Source organism: Panthera tigris, chromosome B3, assembly GCF_018350195.1.
Source record: "Panthera tigris isolate Pti1 chromosome B3, P.tigris_Pti1_mat1.1, whole genome shotgun sequence".
NCBI classification, from domain to species: Eukaryota; Metazoa; Chordata; class Mammalia; order Carnivora; family Felidae; genus Panthera; species Panthera tigris.
The window spans coordinates 62989617-63014252 of NC_056665.1; the positions used below are offsets into that span (position 1 = coordinate 62989617).

Consider the following 24636-nt stretch of genomic DNA (forward strand, 5'->3'; position numbering starts at 1 on the left):
CTAAAATGTTTTCTTTTTTAAAATTAACTTTTTATTTTAGCACAGTTTTAGATTTACAGAGAAATTAGGATGGTAGTATAACGATTTCCCATATACGTGCAGCCAGTTTCCCCTATTATTACCAGAGTACAGTAGGTTTGTTATAATTAATGAACCAATATTGATACATTATTATTAACTAAAACCCACACTTTATTCAGACTTTAGTGTTTACCCAATGTTTTTTCTTCTGTTCCAGGGGCCATCCAGGAGAGCACATTGCATTTAGTCATCCTGTCTCCCTAGGCTACTCTTGGCTGTGCCCTTTCTCAGACTTCCCTTGTTTTTTTTTTTTTTTTTTTTTTAAGTTTTATTTATTTATTTTGAGCAAGAGAGAGAGTGAGCCAGTGAGTGTGGGGTAGACACAGAGGGAGAGAAAGAGAATCTCAAGCAGTCTTGCACCATCAGCACAGAGCCTGTTGTGAGGCTTGAACCGACAAATCTCAAGATCATGACCTGAGCTGAAATCGAGTTGGATGCTTAATTGACTGAGTCACCCAGGCACCCCCTGACTTTCCTTGTTTTTGATGACTTTGGCAGTTATGAGGAGTACTGATCAAGTATTATGTGGAATTTCCAGAAATTGCAATTTATCCATGCTTTTCTTATGGTTGACTAGGGTTGTATGTTCTCGGAAGACTATAGAGTTAAAATGCCATTTCCATTTCATCACATCATAACTGTCAACATGACTCATCACTGTTGATGTTAACTTTGATCACCTGGCTGAAGAGGTGTTTGTTAGAGTTCTCCACTGTGAAGTTCTTCAATTTTCCCCCCTTTCCATCCTGTCTTCTTTGGAAGGAAGTTACTGTGCACAGCCCTTACTTGAGAGGTGGGCAGTTATGCTTCACCTCCTTGAAGGCAGAGTATTTACATAAATTATTTTGAATTATTCTGCATGGGAGATTTGTCTTTTCTTCCCATGTATCTGTTTATTCAATCATTTATTTATATCAATATAGACTTGTGGATATTTATTTTATACACTGGATTTTAATCTAATATTACTTTATTTTGCTGCTCAAATTTTTCCAGCTTTGGTCATTGGGAGCTCTTTCAGTTGACTCCTGTGTCCCTTTGATGTGCCTTCAACAACTGTGGGTTTTGTTTTGTTGTTGTTGAACACTTTCTTACTTTCTGGCACTACAGGATGCACCAGACTCAGCTTGTGTATTTCGTATCTGAGACCTAGAATCAGTTGTCTCTTCAAGGAGCCCTGGTTCCTTTGACTGGAGAAAGATATTAGATACCAAGATCTGGATGCTGGGTGTGCTTGTTGCTAGTGGGGAGTCACTGATTCTGAGCCTCTGAGAAAGGAAATATTTGTGGGTATACTAACCTGTTGCATGCATTATTTATAATTTTTTTTAATGTTTATTTATTTTTGAAGGAGAGAGAGACAGAGTGTGAGTGCGGGAGGGGAAGAGAGAGAGAGGGAGACACAGAATCCCAAGCAGGCTCCAGGCTCCGAGCTGTCAGCACAGAGCCTGATGCGGGGCTCGAACTCACAAACTGCGAGATCATGACCTGAGCGGAAGTCGGACGCCCAACCGACTGAGCCACCCAGGCACCCCTGCATTATTTTTAAATAGTACTTTTTTTATAAACTACTTTTTTGAGGTGGGGGGGAGAATGAGCAGGGGAGGGGCAGAGAGAGAAGGAAGAGAGAGAATCCCAGTCTGGCTCCACGCCCAGTGTGGTATGACTATGAGATCAAGACCTGAGCCGAAATCAAGAGTTGGACGCTTAAGCGACTGAGCCCCCCAGGCTCCCCTAAATATTTCTATGTGTAACCATCTGTATCTATGTTAACCTAAACATGAGTTTATACTGAGATCTCCGACTTTATTATTTTACCACATGAATCATTCTAGCCATTTCCCCTTCGTTACCTGTAATCTCCACTCCCAACAAGGAGAAACCTGGCTCTCACCATTGGCCCTTCATTCACCCATTGCTCACTTCTACTATACGTGTAGTGATATCAAAACTGTTCCCCTGTACCCCTATAGGAAACAATCAGCTGGAGTCCAGTGCTCAGGTGCCATCTCTACTGCCTTTAGGCTTGCAGACTCCACTCATTTCCAAAGTTACTCAAGGTGAACGCCTTTTTCCTCTGCCCCCTCCAGTGAGATCGCTTCAGAGATTTGTAACATAGTTAGATTGTTTGGTCACATTCTACATTCCATCCTGGGATTCTATGACATCTAATATGAATTCTAATTCTAATTCACATTCTAATAATAGTTTGAAAACTTTCATGCCTTAAGATTTACTCTTTGTGCTGTGAAGTTATAGGTTGTCAAACGTGCGGTGTCATGTAACCAGTATTAGACTATCATGCAGAATAGTTTTACCCCTGTGAAAAATCCCCGGTGTGACTTCCCATTCAACTCTCCCTCCTGCCCCTGCTCCCCTAGCCATTCTGGTCTTTTCACTGCCTCTGTAGTTTGCCTTTTCCAGAATGGTATGTAATTAGAATCATACAGCACGTAGCCTTTTCAGATTGGGTTCTTTCTCTTAGCACTCTGCATTTAAGATTCATCTGATGTCTTTTTGTGGCTTGAGAGCTGCTTACTTTCTTTGTCTCTGAATAGTATTTCATTTTATGGATGTACCACAGTTTGTTTATACCTTCACCTATTGAGAGGCGTCTTGATTGCTTCCAGTTTTTGGTGATTATGAATAAAACTGCTTTACACATGGTATGCAGGTATTTTTGTGGACGTAAAATTTCCATTTAGGTAAATATCTAGGAGCAGGATTGTTGAAACATATAGTAACACTGTTTGACTTTGAAAGACACTGCCTGTCTTTCAAGTTAGCTGTACAGTTTTATATTCCTATCTGCAAACAATGAGAGTTCCTGTTGCTTTGCATCCTTGGCAGCAATCGGTATTGTTTTTTGTATGTTAGCCATTCTAATAGGTAGATAGTAGTATCTTATTGTTGTTTTAATTTGCATTTCCCTAATGACAAATGATGGTATCTTTCCAGATGCTTATTTGCTATTTGTATATTTTCTTTACTGAGTTGTCTGTTCAGATATTTTGCCCATTTAAAAAATTGGATTATTGTGGGGCTCCTGGGTGACTCAGTCCATTAAGCGTCGACTTCGGCTCAGGTCATGATCTCATGGTTCATGAGTTCGAGCCCCATGTCGGGCTCTGTGCTGACAGCTCAGAGCCTGGAGCCCGCTTCAGATTCTGTGTTTCCCTCTCTTTCTGCACCTCCCCTGCTTGCGTGCTGTCTCTGTCTCTCAATAATAAATAACTGTTAAAAAAGTTGAAAAAATGGGATTATTGTCTTCTTCTTTTTAAGTGCTTTGTATATTTTGGATATGTGTTTTGTAAATAATTTCTTTAAGCCTGTGGCTAGTTGTTTCATTCTCTTTACAGTGTCTTAGGTAGAGCAGAAGTTTTTAATTTAATGAAGTTCAATATATCAATTTTGTTCTTTCATGTATCATACTTTTGGTGTTATATATGAAAACATATCCCCAAACCCAAGATCACATGGCTTTTTCTCCTATATTTTCTTTTAGAAGTTTTGTAGTTGTGTATTTTACATTTAGGTTTGTAATTCAATTGAGTTAGTATTTGTGAAAAGTGTAAGATGTCTAGAGCTGGTCTGGTCTTGTCTGGTCTTGTGTGCCCTTCTCTGTCTTGTCTTGTCTTGTCTTGTCTTGTCTTGTCTTGTCTTGTCTTGCCTTGCCTTGCCTTGCCTTGCCTTGCCTTGCCTTCCCTTCCCTTCCCTTCCCTTCCCTTCCCTTCCCTTGTTTTTGGTTTTGTTTTTCTTTTCTTTTCTTTTCTTTCCTGTTCACATGGACATCTAGTTAGTTATTACAGCACCATGTTAAAGAGATCATCCTCTCTCCATTGAATTGCCTTTGCTCTTTTGTTAAAGATCAATTGACTATATTTTTGTGGGTCTATTTCTGAACTCTCTCTTCTGTTTCAGTGATCTGCGTGTTTATTCTTTCATCAAAATATGTCATCTTCATTACAATTAGTGTTTTCTCTTTTTAAAATTACACTTGTAGATTTTTCTACCTTCAAGAGCCAGCTTTGAATTTCTTTGCTAATTCTAGCTCATTTCTTTCTTATTTCTTTTTTTGACCTTGCTATTGTTTTCTCTAGCTTCTTTAGTCAAGTTAGTTAAGCTTATTTTATTTTTCCTTAAAATCTGTATATTAGTCTGCTAGAGCTGCCATAAAAAGATACCACAGGTTGGGTGGCTTAAAAACAGCAGAAACTTATTTTCTCACAGCTCTAGAGGTTAGAAGTCAAAGATCAAGATACTGGAAAATTCATTTTGTGGTGCGGTCGCTCCTCCCAGCCTGCCGATGGCCACCTTCTCACTGTGTCCTCATGGCCTTCTCTCTGTGCTCCAGAGAAGTGGCGGAAGTGGTAAAGGTTATCTCTGGTTTCTTTTCCTGTTCTTGGAAGGCCATAAATTCTATTAGATTAGGGCCCCATCCAGTGACTTCAGTTAGCTTTTATTACCTCCTTAACAGCCCTGTTAAGTACAGTCACATTGAGGGTTAGGGCTTCAGCCTACAGATTTTGGAGGGATACAATTCAGTCTGTAACAATATGATAAAAGCATCATTGCTATGAATTTATTTCTTAAAATAACTTTATCTCTCAAGTGCATTCTTTATGGTGTTCTCACTATTCTCTATTGTTATTGTGTTCTTGTTTCCTTATTGATCTAATAGTTCAGTGGAAAATGATGGTGCCTTTCCCTTGTTCTCTAGAATTTTTTATAAGCCCTATATTTTAAAAGCTAATATGGCAACGTATAATATTATGGTCATTGCTTTGATATTTTGAATTTATTGAAATGATAGTCTAATAGAATAGTTCTCAATTGTAAGGGACATTTGGGTATGTGCATTTTTGGTTGGCATAATGATATGCAATGGGGGAGGGCTTCATCTAGTTCACAGGGGTAAGTGAGAATTTCTAGATCTCCATGCCATAGGCCAGCCATGAGGAAGTGTGTGTGTGTGTGTGTGTGTGTGTGTGTGTGTGTGAAAGAGAGAGAGAGAGAGAGAGAGAGAGAGAGAGAGAGAGAGAGAGAGGGAGAGAGAGAGAGGGAGAGGGAGAGAGAGAGAGAGAGAGAAAATGAATTTCAGGCCCTGTCTCCCTCTAAACGTGGCACACTGCCTTTGCTGCTTTGCAGCTGTCATGTGTAAATGTGGAGCACTGTGTGTGGAGTCTTCTTTCAGAGTTCCAAGTGTGCAGCGAGGCACCTGGCTTTCCTCGTTTTCTTTGGGTGTGTGTGGGGGGGTGTCTCAATCCAACTTCAGGATTTCACCCACCTCCAAGGGAATGTGTACCACGAAGCAGCTTCACACTTGTGTCACTTGTATCTACTCTAAACTCATTTCCTCCGGTGCTCTTCTGGGTCCTTCTGCACCGTGTGGGATGGGCTTTGATTTCTTCCTTAGGAGGCAGGAAACAACTTAAAATCACATCCTGCAATCTTTCTCTTGTAAGGCTCTTATTTAAAATGTGCTCAGTCCCTCACACTCTGGCTCTTGATCTCTGAAGGGAGATTCCCCCAACTCCCCCCGAATAAATGTTTCTAGTGAGGAGAGCAATTATTAAAAATTTCCTATTAAATTTAATTTTGATATAATTTCAGATGTCAAGTCTCAAGAAAAGTACAAAGAGTTTTCAAGACCCTTTATCCAGATTCTCCAAGTGTTAACATTTTACCACATCCTCCTCTGTCTCTGTCTCTGTCTCTCTCGGTATAGATTTGTCTCTCTTCACACGAGGACACGTGTTCACACACACATGCACAAATCAGGTAATTAATGTTGATTCAATACTATTATTCAATCTACAGGCCTTATTCATATTTTGCCAAGTGTCCCGCTAAAATCCTTTGTAACAAAAGAATTTAGTTGTCATGTTTCTTTGGTCATTCTTTGTGTTTTACGACATTGGCGTTTTTGAAGACCATAGGCCTGATATTTTGTAGGTTGTTCCCCAGTCTGGGTTTGTTTACATTTCCACAAGCTTAGGTTCATGTTATACATTTTGGGCAGGAATCCCACTGTGTCCTCCAGGGATCCTAGCAGAAAGTGCATGATGTCGATTGTCCCATCACTGTAAGGTTAACCTTGATCACTTGGTTGAAGTGGTGTCTTCCAGGTTTCTCCAGTGTAAAGTTAGTATTTTTCCTTTTTTACTGAGTAAGTTCTCTCGTGGAGATATACTCTGAAGCTATTCTGTCATTCTTCAAAGTTTCACCTGCTGCTCTTATCATCTATTGGTGATTCTTATCTGAATCTAGTATTATTATGATGGTTACCCAATGGCTCTTTTCTTTTCTTTTTGAAGTTTATTTATTTATTTTGGGAGAGAGAGCGAGTGCACACATGCATGAGCAGGGGAGGAGAAGAGAGAGAGGAAGAGAGGGAATCCTAAGCAGGCTCTGAACTGTCAGTGCACGACTTGGGGTTCTATCCCATGTACCGTGAGATCATGATCTGAACCAAAATCAAGAGTCCGACACTTAACCGACTCAGCCACCCAGGCACCACCCCCCACCCCCAATGGCTGTTTTCTAGTTCTGACATTTCGTTTACAGTAATCAGTTGTTTCCTTACTGTAAGGAAGAGCTTTCTAAAGGAGGAATTTGGAAATTCAGAAGATGCTTTTTGTTTTTTTCTCTTGAGGAGTTAAGCTTCTGCAACTGAATACCAGACTTCCAAAACTGTTGTCTTTTAAACTCAAAGCTGAGCTATCAGGCCTTTGTTCTAGGCTGTACTTACTTTCTCTCTGAGGTACTGAATATACAGAATACCGCTGAGAATATGGGTAAAGAGCCACAGAGTCACGAGAATAATTTTAGCCTCGGAAAAGGCCTTAGTTTAAAAATCTCCAAATATCACTATGCTGTAATAGTTTTTAGTATTGCAAGATTTCATATTTTTGCATCTTTATAGATGCTTCAGTGTAAAAGTGAGTGAAACTCCTATTAAGAAGGAATTATGGGATCAAAAGTAAATATACTACCACTTGACAAGAACTTTAAACCTTTTTGTCTTTTCCACAAATGTAGCTTATCCCTCTTCCACTCTAGGCTTATACCACTGATTTGCTAGATTAACTCCTCTTCAAAGATTGTGTGGGATTAAAATTGGAATGACAATTCCAACAATGCTACATTATTATGAATTCCAAATTAGGGAACTGGAATTGATACATTTCTTTTTACTATCAGAAGTTGTATGTTTTGAATTTGGTGATATTTGTATGTTAGGGTGAATGTTTCTTCTGTGTACTTCCTTTGCCTGTATCATCTCAAAGAGGTGCTTGAATCAAGTTTGCTTTAAAGATAGGTGGTGGATCCTGTAATATCTTTAAGATTTATCATGTTTCGAAAGCAGAAATATTTCTTTGCCACAACCTGGCAGTTTCTCACGTTAAGACATAGAAAGAGACTTAAAAAAATAGGATACTTATTTATGTTAGCAGTTTCTTACAAATATCTTAATGTCTCAATTAGCTAAATAGGAGAAAATAAAATAAATTACATTGAAACGAGTTGAAAAACACAATTTCCTAATTTCTTTATGGGTGTAAGCCCAAGAGTGTAAATCCTAAAAGGAAGAAACCTAATTGCTAAGAGTCTTCTGGTTTTCTCTTTCAAACACATGCTTTTATCTTTTCTTTTCTTTTTTTATTTTAATTTTTTATTTTTAAAATTTACATACAAATTAGTTAGTATATAGTGCAACAATGATTTCAGGAGTAGATTCCTTAGTGCCCCTTACCCATTTAGCCCATCCCCCCTCCCACACCCTCTCCAGTAACCCTCTGTTTGTTCTCCATATTTATGAGTCTCCTCTGTTTTGTCCCCCTCCCTGTTTTTATATGATTTTTGTTTCCCTTCCCTTATGTTCATCTGTTTTGTCTCTTAAAGTCCTCATATGAGTGAAGTCATATGATATTTGTCTTTCTCTGACTGACTAATTTCACTTAGCATAATACTTTCAGGTTCCATCCACGTAGTTGCAAATGGCAAGATTTCATTCTTTTTGATTGCTGAGTAATACTCCATTGTATACCACATCTTCTTTATCCATTCATCCATCGATGGATGGACATTTGGGCTCTTTCCATACTTTGGCTATTGTTGATAGTGCTGCTATAAACATTGGGGTGCATGTGTCCCTTCGGAACAGCACACCTGTATCCCTTGGATAAATGCCTAGCAGTGCAGTTGCTGGGTTGAAGAGTAGTTCTATCTTTTAGTTTTTTGAGGAAACTTCATACTGTTTTCCAGAGTGGCTGTACCAGCTTGCATTCCTAACACAATGCTTTTATCTTGATGACTAACCCTATATCTGAAATCTTTACTTTGGGGACCTAAAACAAAAAGAAAAATACAAAGTTACTCTGTGCATATTCTCTATATTACGAATGTTGGGATTTGGATACATTAATTCCAGGGAGTTAAAGCGATATTTTAGCACACTTGTACATCTTATTTGCACAGAAGTTCTAGGGAAATGCTTTTTGACTCTGGATTTTGATATCCAGATGCTTTTTGATATCTGGATTTTCTCCTGTTCATTTCAATGGCTAAAGTGTACAAATATAATTTCTACTTGGAAGTGACATTTTAAGAAATGTATATGTGGAGGGGATTGAGGAATATTGCAGAGAATACTAGATCTTACTTTTAAACAGTTGTTAATTTAGACACTTTCCCACTTATTTTGTGTATTGAACAAGTGAGTTTTTAAATCAACAGATCCTTCTTGCTACGAGCATGAAGACACCTTTTTCTCAGTGTTTCACACTCAAGTCCCTCCAGAAGAATATGAAAACCGTAAACAGAATGTCAATCAAGGTATGTTTTAATTTGTGTGACTTTGCATATCGTCACAAGAAATATAGCTATATATAGAAATATTCACAAATGAAATGATTTGATCTGATTAATCCAGAGGCAGGTGAAAGTGACTGAATGAATCAAGATGAAACAAGATTGGTCATGCATTAATCATTGTTGAAGTTAGTTGTTGAGGGTTTATCATAGCATTCATTCTACTTTTGGATATTTAAAATTTTATATGATAAAGAGTTAAAGAAAAGCTGGCTGCAAGTAATGGAAAACTAACTTAAGCAAAAAAGAAAATTTATGGAAACAATCCTGGAGGTAGACAGCTTTTTTGATTCCCAAAAGCATATTCTGTGGTTAGTCATTGAGAGGGAAACTCAATGCCAGAATTGCAGAGAAGATACCAACTGATCCAGCTTGGGTTAAATGCTTATCACTGGTCCAACCAACTCATCAAACCGAGCAAGGGTTTGGGTTACTGTAGAAACATGGAAACTTCTGTTCCTGTTGATCACCATCAGGATGGGGAGAAGAGGACATTTCTAGTGAGACAGTTCTGACCAGACAGTCCAATGTTTTTACTATAGTTTATTGAAAGTGTATTTTAAAGAAATCATTATAAATGTAGATGTGGATGCATTTAATATGTTATCTTAATATTGTATTTTTAAGAGTATATGAAATTTTGACGGAATGAATAGACTATATATTTCAGCTCAAAAGGCTATGTACAAGTTGTAATATGGGGAAAAGTTCTGTTTTGTATCTAAGGAGGCCATGCACCAAAAAAGTAACTCGTACTTTAACTATTGGTAGTTGATTAAGAAACATTGATTAAAGAAATGAAATCCCAATTATAAAGCCCAGATTTATTTGCCTAGACACTTGTAACTTAAATTTGAGTGAAACTTTTTTCTTACCCAAATTTATTTTTGTTTGAAAAGAATTTAAATCCAGAGACCTTACTCTCTTCCCGGTTCTTTCTAGGTATTGTTATCAAAATATATTCTTTAATTATTAAATTTGTGTTGAATCTTTGATAATTAGCTATAAATATGCCAACTTACTAGCTCCCTTAGTCCTTTTTATTGATGTACCCTCTCTTATAAGGCAGAGATAACTTTTAAGTAAACCTTTTCTGTGTTGAGCTACTGGTTGGTGTTTTTCCCTCTAGGACTTTAATGTGGCCATTTGTCCTGATTTGTAGGGTAGATTCCATTTGTCACTTAAGAAAAGTCTTCCCTATGACTGTTTTTAGAGCTTTAAAGAAGCTTTCACATGATCTTGCTTTAAATGCTTTGAACATGACGACAGTGAAGAAAGATATTTAGTAAAGGGAATAAGAGTCCACAAGTATTTTCCTCACCCTTGTTTTGAGCACCCAGGGTCGGAAGGTGACTCAGGCCTCTTTTCAAAGGTTGAGAAAAACTGACAAAGTGAGATAAGCTGTAAGGCTTTGTGCGGATGGGATGTGGAACATCCAGGACACTTATGCCCAGACCTTGCTTAAAAGACAGGTGTGAACAAACACTTACTGTTCAGAGAGGGTGCTGGCATATTAATAGAATCACAGGATAGATGACTCTAGTCTTTTGGGGAAGTTTTGTTTCATATAAAGACTAAAATAAAATATATTGTATTAATTAATTAATTTCCTCTGAATATAGGTGGCACACATGTTATGCTAGTTTGAGATGTACCACATAGTGATTTGACAGGTTTATATGTTAATCCACACTCACCACAAGTGTAGCTCCCTCGGCCACCATGCCACGCTATCATGATGTCATTGACTCGATTCCCTACGCTGTGCCTTTCATCCCTGTGACCCATCCATTCCATAATTGGAAACCTGTATCTGCCACTCCCCTTCACCTGTTTTGCCCATCTCCTACCCGCCCCCCACCCCCGCCGGAGACCATCACTTTGCTCTCCATACTATAGGTCTAATTTGGCTTTTTGTTTGTTTGTTTATCCATTTGTTTTGCTTTTTAGATTCCACATATGAGCGAAATCATATGGTATTTGTCTTTCTTGGTCTGACTTATTTCACTTAGCATAATTCCTAAGTGTTGTCGTAAATGGCGAGATCTTACTATTTTTTATGGCTGAGTAATATTCATGTGTGTGAGTGTGTACATGTATTATATCTTTTGCACCCATAAGAATAAATCTCCATATATATATTAGGTTTCTGGATTTGGAGTTTGGAAGTTTTTCTATGTGTGTTATATATTTTAAATGTATGCATAAGGTAAAATTGTAGCATAATGGACAATTATAATTATGAAAAATTTTGAACTTTTTTTAATATTAGATTTTACCTATGATGTGGAAGGAAATGAGTCATTGATCAGAGCAGAAAAGAAACCTTTCTCAAATACAGAAAAGATTAAGCTCAGGGGTAAACACAGCCAGGATTTTATTAAACGAAACATTGAGGTATGTACTTAGAAATTTAGAAACCAGAATATGGGATTAAATGAGTTATGAAAATGAAAACAGTTGTGTTCAGTGTCTTTAAATCTTTTTTTTTTTTTGATCATGACACATATGTATGTAATTGAAACAGTCTATATAAATGAAAGAAAAATTTTATGGACCAGTACTTAACTTTACTAGTTTTAATTCCATCCTATCTTATTCTACCTCTTTTAGAAATGCTAGCTGCAACTCAATACGTTTATTTCACTACCCAGAAATGAATCCGGTTCCTGCAATTTGAAAAAACATTTATTTAGGTAATAGCGTCAGACAATGCTTCCCAGATTTTAAATTGCATATTAGTAAAATTGGCTTTTGAAAGTAATGAGACTGATGTTATAGCTGGTGCATTTAGAAATTTGCATGGAAAATGCTCCTGGCACAGCTGGAGAGGCCAGTTGGTTGTCTGTCCCCTGACCCCTCCAGCTGAGCCTCCAGGAAGCCTATCACTTGTCACTTGCCTTGATTATTTCAACCTTGATCTTCCAGACCCTACAGCCTGACTTGGTGTCCTCAAGGCAAACTAAGCAAGGAAAAAGGGGTTCCCCTATTAGACCAAAATGCTGATTAATTAATTTATGGTGAGAAATGTAGGTGCAGTGGGCAGAAGGCTTGTGGCAAACCACTCAGGCAGTCAGGTTACTAGAAAACTGCATTGGTGAGTGTAAAGTTATTCATAAGAGCAGAGAGTTAAATAATTCCTCCCAGTTCAAGTCTGATGCTTCTTCCACAACTGCCACGTCATTTCCAGGTAGACTAGATTTGTGGGTCAATGTGCCACTGCCAGGACTGGCCTCTGGGCCTCTGGTTTTTCTCTTTATGTTCGTCTGATCTGAAGGAAACTTCCAACCTGATCTCTCTGTGCTGGCCCATTTTATGTTGATTTATTTAATTTGTCAAGAACAGTAGCGTTTTCCCCACACCCGGGGTTCTTGCTTACACAGCAGCCCCCCCCATAGATTTCCCTTTTCCCCTTTTAACAACAGTCGCTGAATCTTTGTTCAAATTCCTGATATGACGCTCTTGAAATGTCAAAGCAATTTCATTTAGGAGAGAGCAGGATGTGCAGCTTGCAAGCGGGCACTTCTTTTTGGGTGCGACGAAAGAGTGACTTTATGATGGATGATGTTGCGAAGGGCAAGAAGAACTTTGTTCAGTAGCGTGCCCAGTGCCATACCATGGAAAGGAGAGGGACGCACAAGAATGAGACAAATCCCCATGGTCTGTTTGGGTGAGAGACAAGTCAGTCCCCTGGAGTTTCTTACACGGATGCCAACAAGAATAAAGACATCACCTGGGGATAGGAGACACTGACGGAGTAGTTGGAGAATCCCAAGAAGTACATCCCTGGAAGAAAACTGATCTTCGCTGGCTTTAAGAAGACAAAGGGAGAGGACAGACTTGATAGTTTATCTCAAAAAAGCTACTAAGGAGTAATCATTGGCCACTGCTTATTTATTACAGAAACAAATGTCTCATGACTTCTTTTATGTGTACCATATTTAAATTGATCTCAGGCACCAGAGTTTGGATCAGGAATGGCTGACAGACTATTCCTTTTGGACAGTCCTGATTTAAGTACGATTGGCTTGTGGTTAAGTGAATCTGATCAGCTTTTTGAACTTGGATAGTAATCCTGGTTCAGAATTACCAGAATTAGCAGTGCTGTCCCTGTTTTCCCCTTTGAAAGATAGGGTTGGAATCGATTGGTAATGTTCAACTTTTCACAGAGATGGTAACCGCCATCTCTAAACCTGTAGGAGATGGGTTTAATACTTAGAATTATATAACTTGTTATATTTATTTAAATACTGAGGAAATCCCTTTACTCTCCCAACAAATAGCAAGACTCAGCTGGGTTTTAATGTTGTGTTAGTTAGCCTGTAAAAGGCCAGGGGTGAAGCTGGCAATGTCCACTTTATCTTTTTGGTCCTAACTGCCGATTTAATTAAAGTTCACGGCATCTAAAATGCTACCTTTTGCTTAATTAAACACATTTTCATGTGGCTTATGTATAATACCAAACAAAGAATATTTAACACTTCTCACATTTTATAGATGAGCTGTAAGGCCAGATATTTTTAAAATTTAGTGTGACCTGCCACACTATAGTAGCGAACTTTGCTTGCGAATTCTTCGCTCAGTCAGACTAAGTTATAATTCAGGATTGTCTTTTAAACAGCCCTTCAATAACGCAACTGTAGAAATACCACATATGTGTGATTGCTAATGGTGCTTTTGCCAACTCATTAGAAGGATTAAAGTAGAGGACATATGCCATCAGCACACATGTGTAAATTATGTAATAAAGCTTAAGATAATTAAAAATCACAGATAAAAACAAATAAATAAAAGCAGTTTCTTTCAGTAGATATATGCCACATAGGAAGTGGCAAGATCCTTCCAAATACCTCAGCAGATAAGTTATTACATTGATATATAATGAGAGGTTTGCAAACTTCCCATGTGTTTTATTGTTTTATATTTTAAATAAAGTGTTGTTGAAATGGCTAACATGAGGGCCGGCTTATAGCTGGAATGTACCTCACAAATGAAAAATGCCTAATCTCACAACTTTTACCTTAGTGTGTCTGTACCATAGAAACCTCAGGGCCCACTTTTATTTTCCTGAACATGAGTTGCTTTGAATATTTCCTTTTTTTTTTTATTATTACATTATATAGTTGGCTAAGGATTCAGGAATGCCAGTGCTTATGATTGACAGAGAGAAGAAAAGGCTGACTGAACTTTTGAAGGACTTAGATGACAAAGATTCGGGGCTGTCCAGTCCTGAGGTACGTAAGCTCTGATATTCAGTGACTTCTACCCTTCCCCTCCTTCTCCTTCTCCTCCTTCTCCTCCTTCTCCTTCTTCTCCTTCTTCTCCTTCTCCTCCTTCTCCTCCTTCTCCTCCTTCTCCTCCTTCTCCTCCTTCTCCTCCTTCTCCTCCTTCTCCTCCTTCTCCTTCTCCTTCTCCTTCTTCTCCTTCTTCTCCTTCTTCTCCTTCTTCTCCTTCTTCTCCTTCTCCTTCTCCTCCTTCTCCTCCTTCTCCTTCTTCTCCTTCTTGTTGTTATTCTTCTTTTCCTTTTTTTTTTGTAGTTTCAATTTTTTATTTAAATTCCAGTTAGTTAACATACAGTGTAATATAGTTTCAGGTGTAGAATGTAGTGATTCAGCACTTCCCTACATCACCCAGTGCTCGTCACAAGTGCCCTCCTTAATCCCCATCACCTGTATAACCCATCCCCCTGACCCCCTCCCTTCCAGCAACCCTCAGTTTGTTCTCTATAGTTAAGAGCCTGTTTTATGGTTTGTTTTCTCTTTCCCCCCTTACGTTCATTTGCTTTGTTTCTTAAATCCCACATATGAATGAAATCATATGGTATTTGTCTTTCTCTGACTGACTTATTCACTTAGCATAATACTCTCTAGTTCCATCCACTGCAAGAACGTGCCTGATTTCGTCTGATCTCTGAAGCTAAACAGGGTCTGGCCTGGTTAGTACTTGGATGGGAGACCTCTACGCTTCTTAATTTTTATTTATTTTCTTTATCATGTCACTGACATTAGCACACATTTACAATAAGTTTTTATTTTTATTTTATTTTATTTTTTTTTAGCGTTTATTTATTTTTGAGACAGAGAGAGACAAAGCATGAATTGGGGAGGGTCAGAGAGAGGGAGACACAGAATCCGAAACAGGCTCCAGGCTCTGAGCTGTCAGCACAGAGCCTGACGCGGGGCTCGAACTCACGGACCGCGAGATCATGACCTGGGCCGAAGTCGGCCGCCCAACCGACTGAGCCACCCAGGCGCCCCTACAATAAGTTTTTAAATTATGGGACAATGTTCTCTGTCTTTTAAAAAAATCCTGTTTTACAAATTTATTTTCATTAAAATATTCAGATTTTTTTCTTGGTCAATTCATTACTGACTCTGAAGAGGATTATTTTATGTTATTATAAGAGTCACTACACATCAGCTCTCACAGTTATAACTGCTACCTGTGATGTAATGGGCTTAGTCATTAATGACATATAAATATGTTTCCCTGTCTCTTTTTATTTTGAATATTTCTTATTATTCCTACACTGGTGTAGTCCTCAAGACTCCTAAAGAGCACCATCATGCTCCTGCCCAGTTAACCTTGAGCATCCAGGTCCCTGAAGAGTCTGGAGGGGGCACAGACTCAGTCCAAGGAGGAGAACAGCCTGCAATCCAGGGTGCAGGTGTGGGTGTTTGTAGGGCTTGGGCTGGTCATCTAAGGGGTGCGGTGGCTCAGCGTTTGCACTTGTTTGCATACTAAACTTACAGCAAGATTCTTTAGTTCCACAAAGAAATGTATTCTCCTGTGTACCTTGAAGCCCATAGCCCTGTATCTAGTTCTTCTTTCCCTATGTTTATGGAGGCGAGGTGTAGTGAGTGCTGCTGGCACCCTGCCCAGATCCCTTTTACCTAGTCCCTTCCGTGCATCCGGCCCCCTGCCCTGCACCAAGGGTGCATAGCTGCCTTTTTCCGTAGAGTATTGCCATGGGCTAGATGGGGGCTGAACTGCCTAGGATGGCAGCCTGTCTCCATCTCCACCCCCTCCCAACTCAAGATGGGATTAGCTCTATGCTGCAGTTTGTCCCTAAGAGCTTCCCCAGGGGTCAGCTGGGCTTCACCTGACACCACCTCCTTGCCTGGTTTTGTTTCTCTTGTCCTAGCCTGCTTCCATCATCCCCTATCCCTTCTCCTGAGGTGGAGTTCTCCTGGGAGAACTCCAGTCAACCTCTCTCTTCTGAGAGCACTCCCTCAACAAGTCACCTGAACCAGAATCCCTAGCTCAGGTTCTGCATCTAGACCAACCTCAGAGAGGTAGGTGCAGAGGGTAGTTTTGACTCTAGGTCCAAAAACTGCTCAATTGCAGCAATGCCTGTGGCTGGTGGGGGGTGGGGCGTGCCATGTTTCTTCCTAGAAATGATTTAACAAAATTTTTATTATTAATGTTGCCTTTTAAATATTATTTCTGTTAGTATTTATGCCTTGTCCCTCCTTTATTAAATTTTTTTTAATGTTTATTTATTTTTGAGGGAGAGAGAGAGACAGAGTAGGAGCAGGGGAGGGGCCGAGAGAGAGAGGGAGACACAGAATCCAAAGCAGGCTTCCGGCTCTGAGCTGTCAACACAGAACCTGATGCGGGGCTTGAACCCGTGACCGTGAGATCATGACCTGAGCTGATGTCAACACCTTAACTGACTGAGCTACCCAGGAGCCCCTTAAACTCTTTTTCTATCATTTACTTCTGTTTTTAGGTAGATTATTTACAAATTATCGTACAGCTGGGTTTTTGTTGTTGCTGTTGTGTCCGTAATTGTTTCTCTATCTTTTGTTATTATTTCCTTAATCTTTTAATGAGGTTATTTAATTTATATGTTTATTATGACCACTGATAATGTTTGGGCCTTTTTTGGACAGTCTATTTGACATTTCATTGATTAGATTTATTTTGTTTTCTTAATTTCTCCCCATTTTCCTCTCATGGTTTGAAAAATTCCTATTTCTTTTTTTTGTTTTCAGCAAATGATTGATACATACAATAACTTCTTAAATTCTTTTAATGTTTATTTACTTTTGACAGGGAGAGAGAGAGAGACAGAGCAAGAGCAGGGGAGGGGCAAAAAGAGAGGGAGACACAGAATCTGAAGCAGACTCCAGACTCTGAGCTGTCAGCACAGAGCCCGATGTGGGGCTCGAACCCAATGAACCATGAGATCATGACCTGAGCCGAAGTCGGACACTCAACTGACTGAGTGTCCTTCACCGCTCACACTCTGTCTCTTTCTTGCAAGAATAAACATTAAAAGTTTTTTTTAAAAAAAGCAAGTAAGGAGTGTATTTTGCTTCAGTAACAATTTTGCTCCAGCTAGTGTCTTTCTTTATTCCTGTTCTGTATTCTTGGTATGGTTTTGTTTTTAGGTTTGCAAGATTGCTACTATATCTGTAGATAATGTGTCCATTTTTCCAGGCAGAAAGAAGAGGGAAGGGGGAAGGGTAAAAGGGACACTCCTTTGAGGCTTTGTGTTTCATTTGGGAAGGGATGGTGTCCCTGGGACTTCCACCTGTGGCTCATCAGCCAAGATGTGTCATGTAGCCACATTCATTTCATACATCACTGCAAGTGAGACTAGGGATTCAGGTATCTTACTTTCTTATTTTAATAGCAGAGAAAGGCAGGGAAAAAGGAAATTGGAAAAGGGGATCAGATCAGTCAGTGTACAAGCATATAGGTGGGGAGAGAACCTCCTCTATCTCTCCTCCAGGTCCAATAATATTTTTCTCATAACCTTCATCTTTTTTTGTCATTTTGCTTATGTAAGCTCATTTCATAGTTTTCCAAGTTGGGTTTCAACCACATCTATTCTGCTATTTAGCTATGTAGCCCTCTTTGAGATTGTTGTTATTTTTACAGTTTTTTTTTTTGTTTTGTTTTGTAAACTAATATTTGCTGAGAGTTTTGTGTGCATCATCTGAGGGGAAAGGTGGCGTCTTATTATCTGGTGTCAGGGATAGACATTTTATACAGCAATTTTATAAAACCAGATAGATTGTGGCACATGTTGAAGCAGATTCAGAGGAAGAAGTTAGGAAGCGTGGCAGGAAGAATTTAGGAACACTTTGAGGAAGGGATCCATCTACGATATTCTTAAACCATACCAAACTTCTTGCCCTTCCTCAGATTTGCTGTATCTTTGACACTGTGTGTCCTTTTCTTTGTTCCCCCATCTCTGATAAGCCGATACACCTGAAAGATGATGACTAGGGTGATAATTATGTTTTAATTCTTCAGAACTCTTGCTCTTGGGTGGTTCTTTATGGTGGCATGTTTAATTGTGTTGGTGAGATATTCTCTTGAATCTCTCTAGGATACTTAAAATTTTTAAAAGATTTCCTTCTGTATTGGGAATTTACCCTTGCAATGAATGGCACAAAACCAAACGTCTCTACTGCCAAAATGGGTTTTACATCATATCTCAAATTACTCGTATCTAAATCAGTATTGAATGTGTGAGTTCGGTTGTAGATCCTTGGTTACAAACCTGAGCCCGTTGCTGTAAAGGAAGGTGGTTAAGAGCATTTTCTGGGTTCTGTCTTAGGGAGGTAAGACTTCTAAAAGCTTGAAATTTCCCACACCTAGCAAGGGTGTCTAGAAAGTGCTAGATGGAAAAACATGATGCCATCTACTACATATTACATATAATTTCCCTCTGTAACAGCATAGTGCATGAAACATTTACATTTCTGTTGAATTTAATCTGACATCCTTTTTATTCCCAGTGTCATTAAAAAAGAATTCCGTTCAAACAAGAATTTAAAATTTATTGACCAATGTTTAGTCATTGGTTCCATAGTTTTATTTTTTTGTGACTCCCTATTATTTCTCACTTAGATTGTACAGTATTTATATCCCTTTTATTTAGGAAAAATTAACTGGAGTTTCTTATTTGTGACCAATTAAGTAATATATTTTCTTATAATTATATATAGCTTTCATATCCCAACTTATAAGTGTATTTAAATGTTTATTACTGTATCATATCCTTGTATGGATAGACTACAATCTATTCACTTTTCCCTATTTTTAGACACTTGGGACTTTTGCAATTGTTCTTTATTGTAAATGACATGCCAAAAAATATCTGAGTCCATGTTCTGGGTTGCGAGGGACAGAGATGGACTTTGTTGAAAAAAAAAAAAGGAATAAATGTATTGGGAAACTTGGATAGCCCACAGACTCGGTGGGAAGTTTGGAGAAACACATCTCTAACCCGGGTAGATATCAAGGTACCCAGAAACATGGCTTCAGAAACTCCTTGGAAACAGGCTGGTTAGGGGCTGCCTCACAGCCACGAGACACCCCTGCTAGATGATCACCATTGCCACCCTCACTGCTATCAACACTGGGTCCTCCAGGTCACTGCTGTCACCATCAATCACTGCCTCACTTCCCCTGTATCTTTGCATCTCTGTGTCTCTCTCTCCCTCGGGAGTCCAAGTCCAGGGCATTCGCTTCTGATCGGCTGATTCTAGGTCATTTGCTTGTCTTCTTGATGCCAGTGGGTGAGGGAAGGGGTGTCTGATGGGGCTTTGTCTCCTACCAAGTCTCATGCAGTGTTTGGTTTCACCGAAACAGGAAGGGACAATGGATGCCGGGGTCAGGGGGAGACATGTAATTCTTTCTGCATAAGTTTTTGCATGTATCTCTTCTGATTACTGCCTAGGGATTGATTCCTGGTATTAGAGTCATGAAACCAAAGTGTATGAAATTCTTAACCTTCCATACCCTCCACTTGCCCCTTTACTCCTAGTGTTTTCATGATTTTTCTGTCCTTGTATTACATGTTTCTCTGTGTGGCCTCACCCATTCCCATGGTTCAACAGTTGGAACCACTATAGATCGGTGGGTGAGTCTAAAATATTTATATACAATCTACGTCTCTATTTTGATATATTTAACTACCTAACATAATCTGTGGATATCCTAGGGACATCTGTGAATATCAGAAGGTCTTAAACAGAATTCACCATTTTATTCCTCAAACCTATTATGTCTCCTGTATTCCCTAGGTTGGTCAATAGGATCACTATACCCCTAGTTCTCAAAATCCAGAATTTGGTTTTTATCTTTGATCCTTACTTCTCCTTCCACGCTTCCATCAAATTATCTCCAGATTCTGTAATTTCTACTTTGTAAGTAAGTATCTCTGGAATCTGCTCTATGTTCTGTATTCCGAGGAGATATTCCTTAGTTTAGGAGCTCATCACTTTTGTTCCAGATTATGGCTTTTGCTTCTTAACTGGGTTTTCTGTTTCCAGTCTTGCCCGTGCAAGTTCCAGTTTTAAAATGCATAGCCAGCCATGTTGTTTCCTTGATTAAGATGTGATTAAGATTGATTATCTCCTCCAGGAAGCCTTCTCCAACCACTTTGTCTCTCTGCTCCTTCATGTCCATAAAGGTTAGTTGACCCTCACTGGTCCCCATGGTGCCTTGGCTTACCAGCACTCTTCATACCTTGTTAAAATCTTTGCTACCAGAAGATTGAGAACTCCCTAAGGGCAGAGCTTGTGAGATTCCTACTGAATTACCAGTGCCCAGTGCAGTGTCTATGTTCAGTGGGCACTGAGCACAAGATGTTTGAGTGGATGTTATGAGTGGGTTTTAACCCATTATGACATGAATATTAGTTGAATAAGGAGTTAGATGATAAATAGGCTCGTGAAACCCAAACAACTGCATTTATAGACCCTATGTTACTTTTCAGGAACAAATCTTGAAAATACCATGTCGATTATAGGGTAAACATGATTTATTCCTATTTAACATATTACAGACTACTTTTTCAAAATGGAGAAATGAGAATGTTATAAGAACCAGACTGCAAGGCCAAGAGATTTATTCCACAGGGGGAAAAAAAAACCCCAAACAATGTAGAATATACTTTATACAGATTTGGCAGATAATGAAACAATAAACTACTAATTTTTTTCTTTCACTATCCCAATGTTAATTTTGTGAGTTTTTTTGTAATGTGTGTGTTTGTGTATGTGTGTTTGTGTATGTGTGTGTGAAGTCCTGAGCATTGATGTAGCAGTCTGAAAGGGATATTTTGGAAAAAGTGTAGCATGGGAATGACCCGGTGACTCTTGTTTCCTTTTAGGGTGATCAGTCTGGCTGGCTGGTCCCAGGAGAAGGATATACATTTGCAGTCACCCAGCACCAGCAGCTTGCCGAAATCGACACAAAGCTCCAGGAACTTTCTGCAGCCTCACCAACAACTTCCGACTTTTCTCCAAGACATGGAAACCACAGCGATCAGGTAGATTTAATTTAAGGATACACAGACTATTCAGGTTCGTGTGTTAAAGCTAGTTCACATAATCTGACAATTTGCTTGTTAACTAAAGAGGTTTCTTCCCAGTTGTTTTTTTCATAACTCCGAGCGCAACGATAGTAATTTCCGTAAGTGCGTGCATTGTGTGTGTTTTCCTTTGGTAACTTCACTTTCTCTTCATTTTTCTTTCAGTTGATAATTTACTGGGAAGGGTCACTTAGGAAGTATTTATTTTACTGTTATTACATCTTTATGATTTAAGCTAATTCTTGATCACGATGAGGAGACAGGATAGGGAAGAAAATCAGTAAAGCACTCATTCATCCTCTATTTCTCTTAATTCCTCTGGTTCAAAGTATTAGCAATGGCAGCCGTTTGTCCCTGATGATGCCATATTCTTCCAGCTCTTTTAATTTCACATCAAGCAGTGAAGCTCTCACTATGCTGATGACTTCTCTCCTGCGAGGATTTTGAAAGGAACATGTTTCCTTCCTGGAGAGTTTCTGAAATATTCTTTTACAGTTTTCTGTTTAGAAAAACAGAAGAGTAATGGCAGATTTGTGAAAAGAAAATTCTTTTTTTCACCCCCATATCTCAGTACTTCGTGGGATCTCGTTCAGGATTGGGTGGTAGTTTTCACCTAAACACAAAATGGCCAGCCTTTTGTTATTCTGTTAACCCTCTACCAGTTTTGTAGACATTTCACCGAATCATTTTCTGTACAATTTTAGATGCATGTGATTTTTTTTGTTCCTAAAAAAGGTTTAAAAATAAATATTCTATAGGTAATAATTCTGCTTTATATTGAGTCTTTAAGCCATCAACTGAAGGTTGGGGTTCTGGCTTTGGGCCAGTTGAAACTGCTTCAAAGGGAAAGAGGAGTGTTAAGATATTGCGAAGAATATCTTCGCACTTGGTCACTGGCAAAACCTTTATGGAGCCATCTTGGCTTCCTTAGGTCATGTTGGCAAGGCCTGGGCACAGCTGCTCTGAGCCCTTTGCACAGCAAGAGTGGCGGTAGCAGAAACCACTCATTTCTGGATTGGGGTAAAAGTGGAAAACAGAGCATTGGAATCTCTGTCCCTACTCAAATGTACCCCAGGACTTTGACATTAGTTGTGCTGCTAGTTTATTTAAGTTACTAGGTGCCATTTCCCAAAAGGAGGAAGCCAAGAGGTGGAAATAAAATTGTTCCGGGATACTCTTTGTTCTTGTTTGCGTTACACCTGATTTTTTTTGTTATTATGTTGTTGGATTTTAAGAGTATCTGAGATCTCAAAGCTGAATAGGGATTCTAAAGACAGAAAATACCTTTTTAATGGCGATCAAACGTCATTGTTTAAAGAGAGCCTGAGAATTCAGAAATTTGTTTAGCCATTAGGATTTCAATAAAGCGACTATGGTGAGATTCTGTCATCATCATTTAAATCATACTTTCAGAATTGACATTTATAGTTCAGTGTTTTTTTAAACACTAAAAGGGAAAACCAGTATGTTACTTAGTTGTCACGTACTGAGATAATATATTTTTATGTGAGACAATATAGGTTTAGTGAGAAAAGAGAAAACTGCATTTTGAGATTCCCATTGGATGCAGAAACAGAAATGTAACATCGTGTTTGATGAAAAGAAATAATTAATGCCTCTTGAATGCAAAAAAAAAAAAAAAAAACTCCTTAAATCTTTTGTTCAATTTCTTCTTGGCGTTTCCTCATTTCTAACTAAAGCCAGCACTGCACATTGAATTTTCAAGCCAGAAATGCTAACATGGCAAATTATTTTGCAGATATTATTTTTGGATTGGAATTCTTTTTGGATAAATACACTGAAAAGTATCTTGGTTAAACCTTGCGTATCTGTGCAGTTGATGAATGGGCTCCAATCTGTTGCTGAACCACAAATATTCATAGCACAGATTCACATTATTTTTATTTTTAACCCTTCTGCAAACCATTAACTCATCAGTAATTTTTCTTCATGCTCCTTATGAAAGAATGTCTTTTAAGTAGAATGTGAATTTCTGGTTTTCAGCAATTGATTCAACAATATTAATCAAGTGCTTACTGGATAGGAATTGTAGGGCGCTGAAAGACAAGTCAGGCCAGTGTAGAACTATGGAGTCAAAAAGCCTCACTTCGAGTTCTGGTTCGAGTTCACTTCCACTTACTGGTTCTGAGGACTTGGGCATTAATTAGAAGCACCCTGAACCCTAGTTTCTCTATTTATAAAATAGTAATAATATTATTATTCTTTAGGGCTCTTTTATATTTTACTATTTTTTATTAAAAAAATTTTTTTCCTTCCAACATTTTATTCAAATTCAAATTAACATACAGTGTGGTATTGATTTCAGGAGTCGAATTTAATGATTCATCACTTACATATTAGGGCTCTTTGAAAGGTTGGATGAGTCGATTTGTGTAAAGTGCTTACTTAGTGCGTGTCTGACACAAAACTCAACCGGTGATGTTATTGTTATAATGATAAGTGACTTGGGGTGCCTGGGTGGCTCAGTCGGTTAAGTGTCTGACTCTTGATTTTGGCTCAGGTCATGATCTCACGGTTCATGGTATCGAGCCCCGCATCAGGCTCTGGGCTGACAGTGTGGAGCCTGCTTGGGATTTTTTCTTTCTCCCCCTGTCTCTCTGCCTTTCTCCCACTCTCTCTCTCCCCATCTCAAAAAAATAAATAAACAGTAAAAAAGATAATAAGTGACCTAAGGAACACATTTTCTTGTGGGAGGCACAGGATATACATAGTTAAATGTGGTACAAGACAACATAGATAAGCACAATAGAAAGCTATAAAAGCAAAGTGCAGTGGGGTTCAGGGGAGAGAGAGAAAGCACGTCCAGAAGGAATATCAGGAAAGTCTAGTTCCACAAGTGAGGGACACGAGGTGGAAAAGGAACTGGTAAATAAGGCAGAAGGAGTTAGAGGCCCCGAGAAGGCTGCCATGATACAGCATAACGTTGAAAATTGGTGGCCTGCAGGGCAAAGTTGATTCACATGTGGATTTCCTTTAGCCCACACAGGGTTTACAGTTTTTTTAGTCAATGGGTAAAAATTGGGTGAATTCATATAGATATCTAAATGTCTTCTAAATATCTAGTTTTTCTTGAGAAGATAGAACATCTGGCAACCTCAGACCTGAATCCTTGCTTGGCAAACTGCAGAACTCATCCGAGTAGCAACTCCTGCTTTCCGTGGAGCACAAATTCTCCAGTTTGCCCCAGTTTTCACGACTCCATATCGTATTGCTAGACCCTGAAGCCTACTGCACGCATTTAGGTTACTGATCCAGCCCCTGTACAGGACATCAAAACATCTTTGAAAGCCTCCTTTCATAGGAGATGCTGTGGTGGTTGACCT

General features: G+C 38.9%; 1 protein-coding gene and 1 pseudogene across 7 annotated transcripts in view; both read left to right on the forward strand.

Annotated features, from left to right (window-relative positions):
- Positions 1-24636, forward strand: part of FSIP1 (fibrous sheath interacting protein 1) — a 207893-nt gene that overhangs the window by 31386 nt on the left and 151871 nt on the right. For all 7 annotated transcript variants that reach the window (XR_006218675.1, XR_006218676.1, XR_006218677.1 and 4 more), the window contains exons 6-9: positions 8821-8919; positions 11228-11352; positions 14079-14189; positions 21092-21250. Coding sequence is in view for 4 of the 7 variants with exons in the window: in XM_042989175.1 (XP_042845109.1) it covers positions 8821-8919; positions 11228-11352; positions 14079-14189; positions 21092-21250 (494 nt within the window). In the remaining 3 variants the exon portion in view is untranslated. The remainder of the gene's footprint in view (positions 1-8820; positions 8920-11227; positions 11353-14078; positions 14190-21091; positions 21251-24636) is intronic.
- Positions 12513-12831, forward strand: LOC107179583 (annotated as a pseudogene).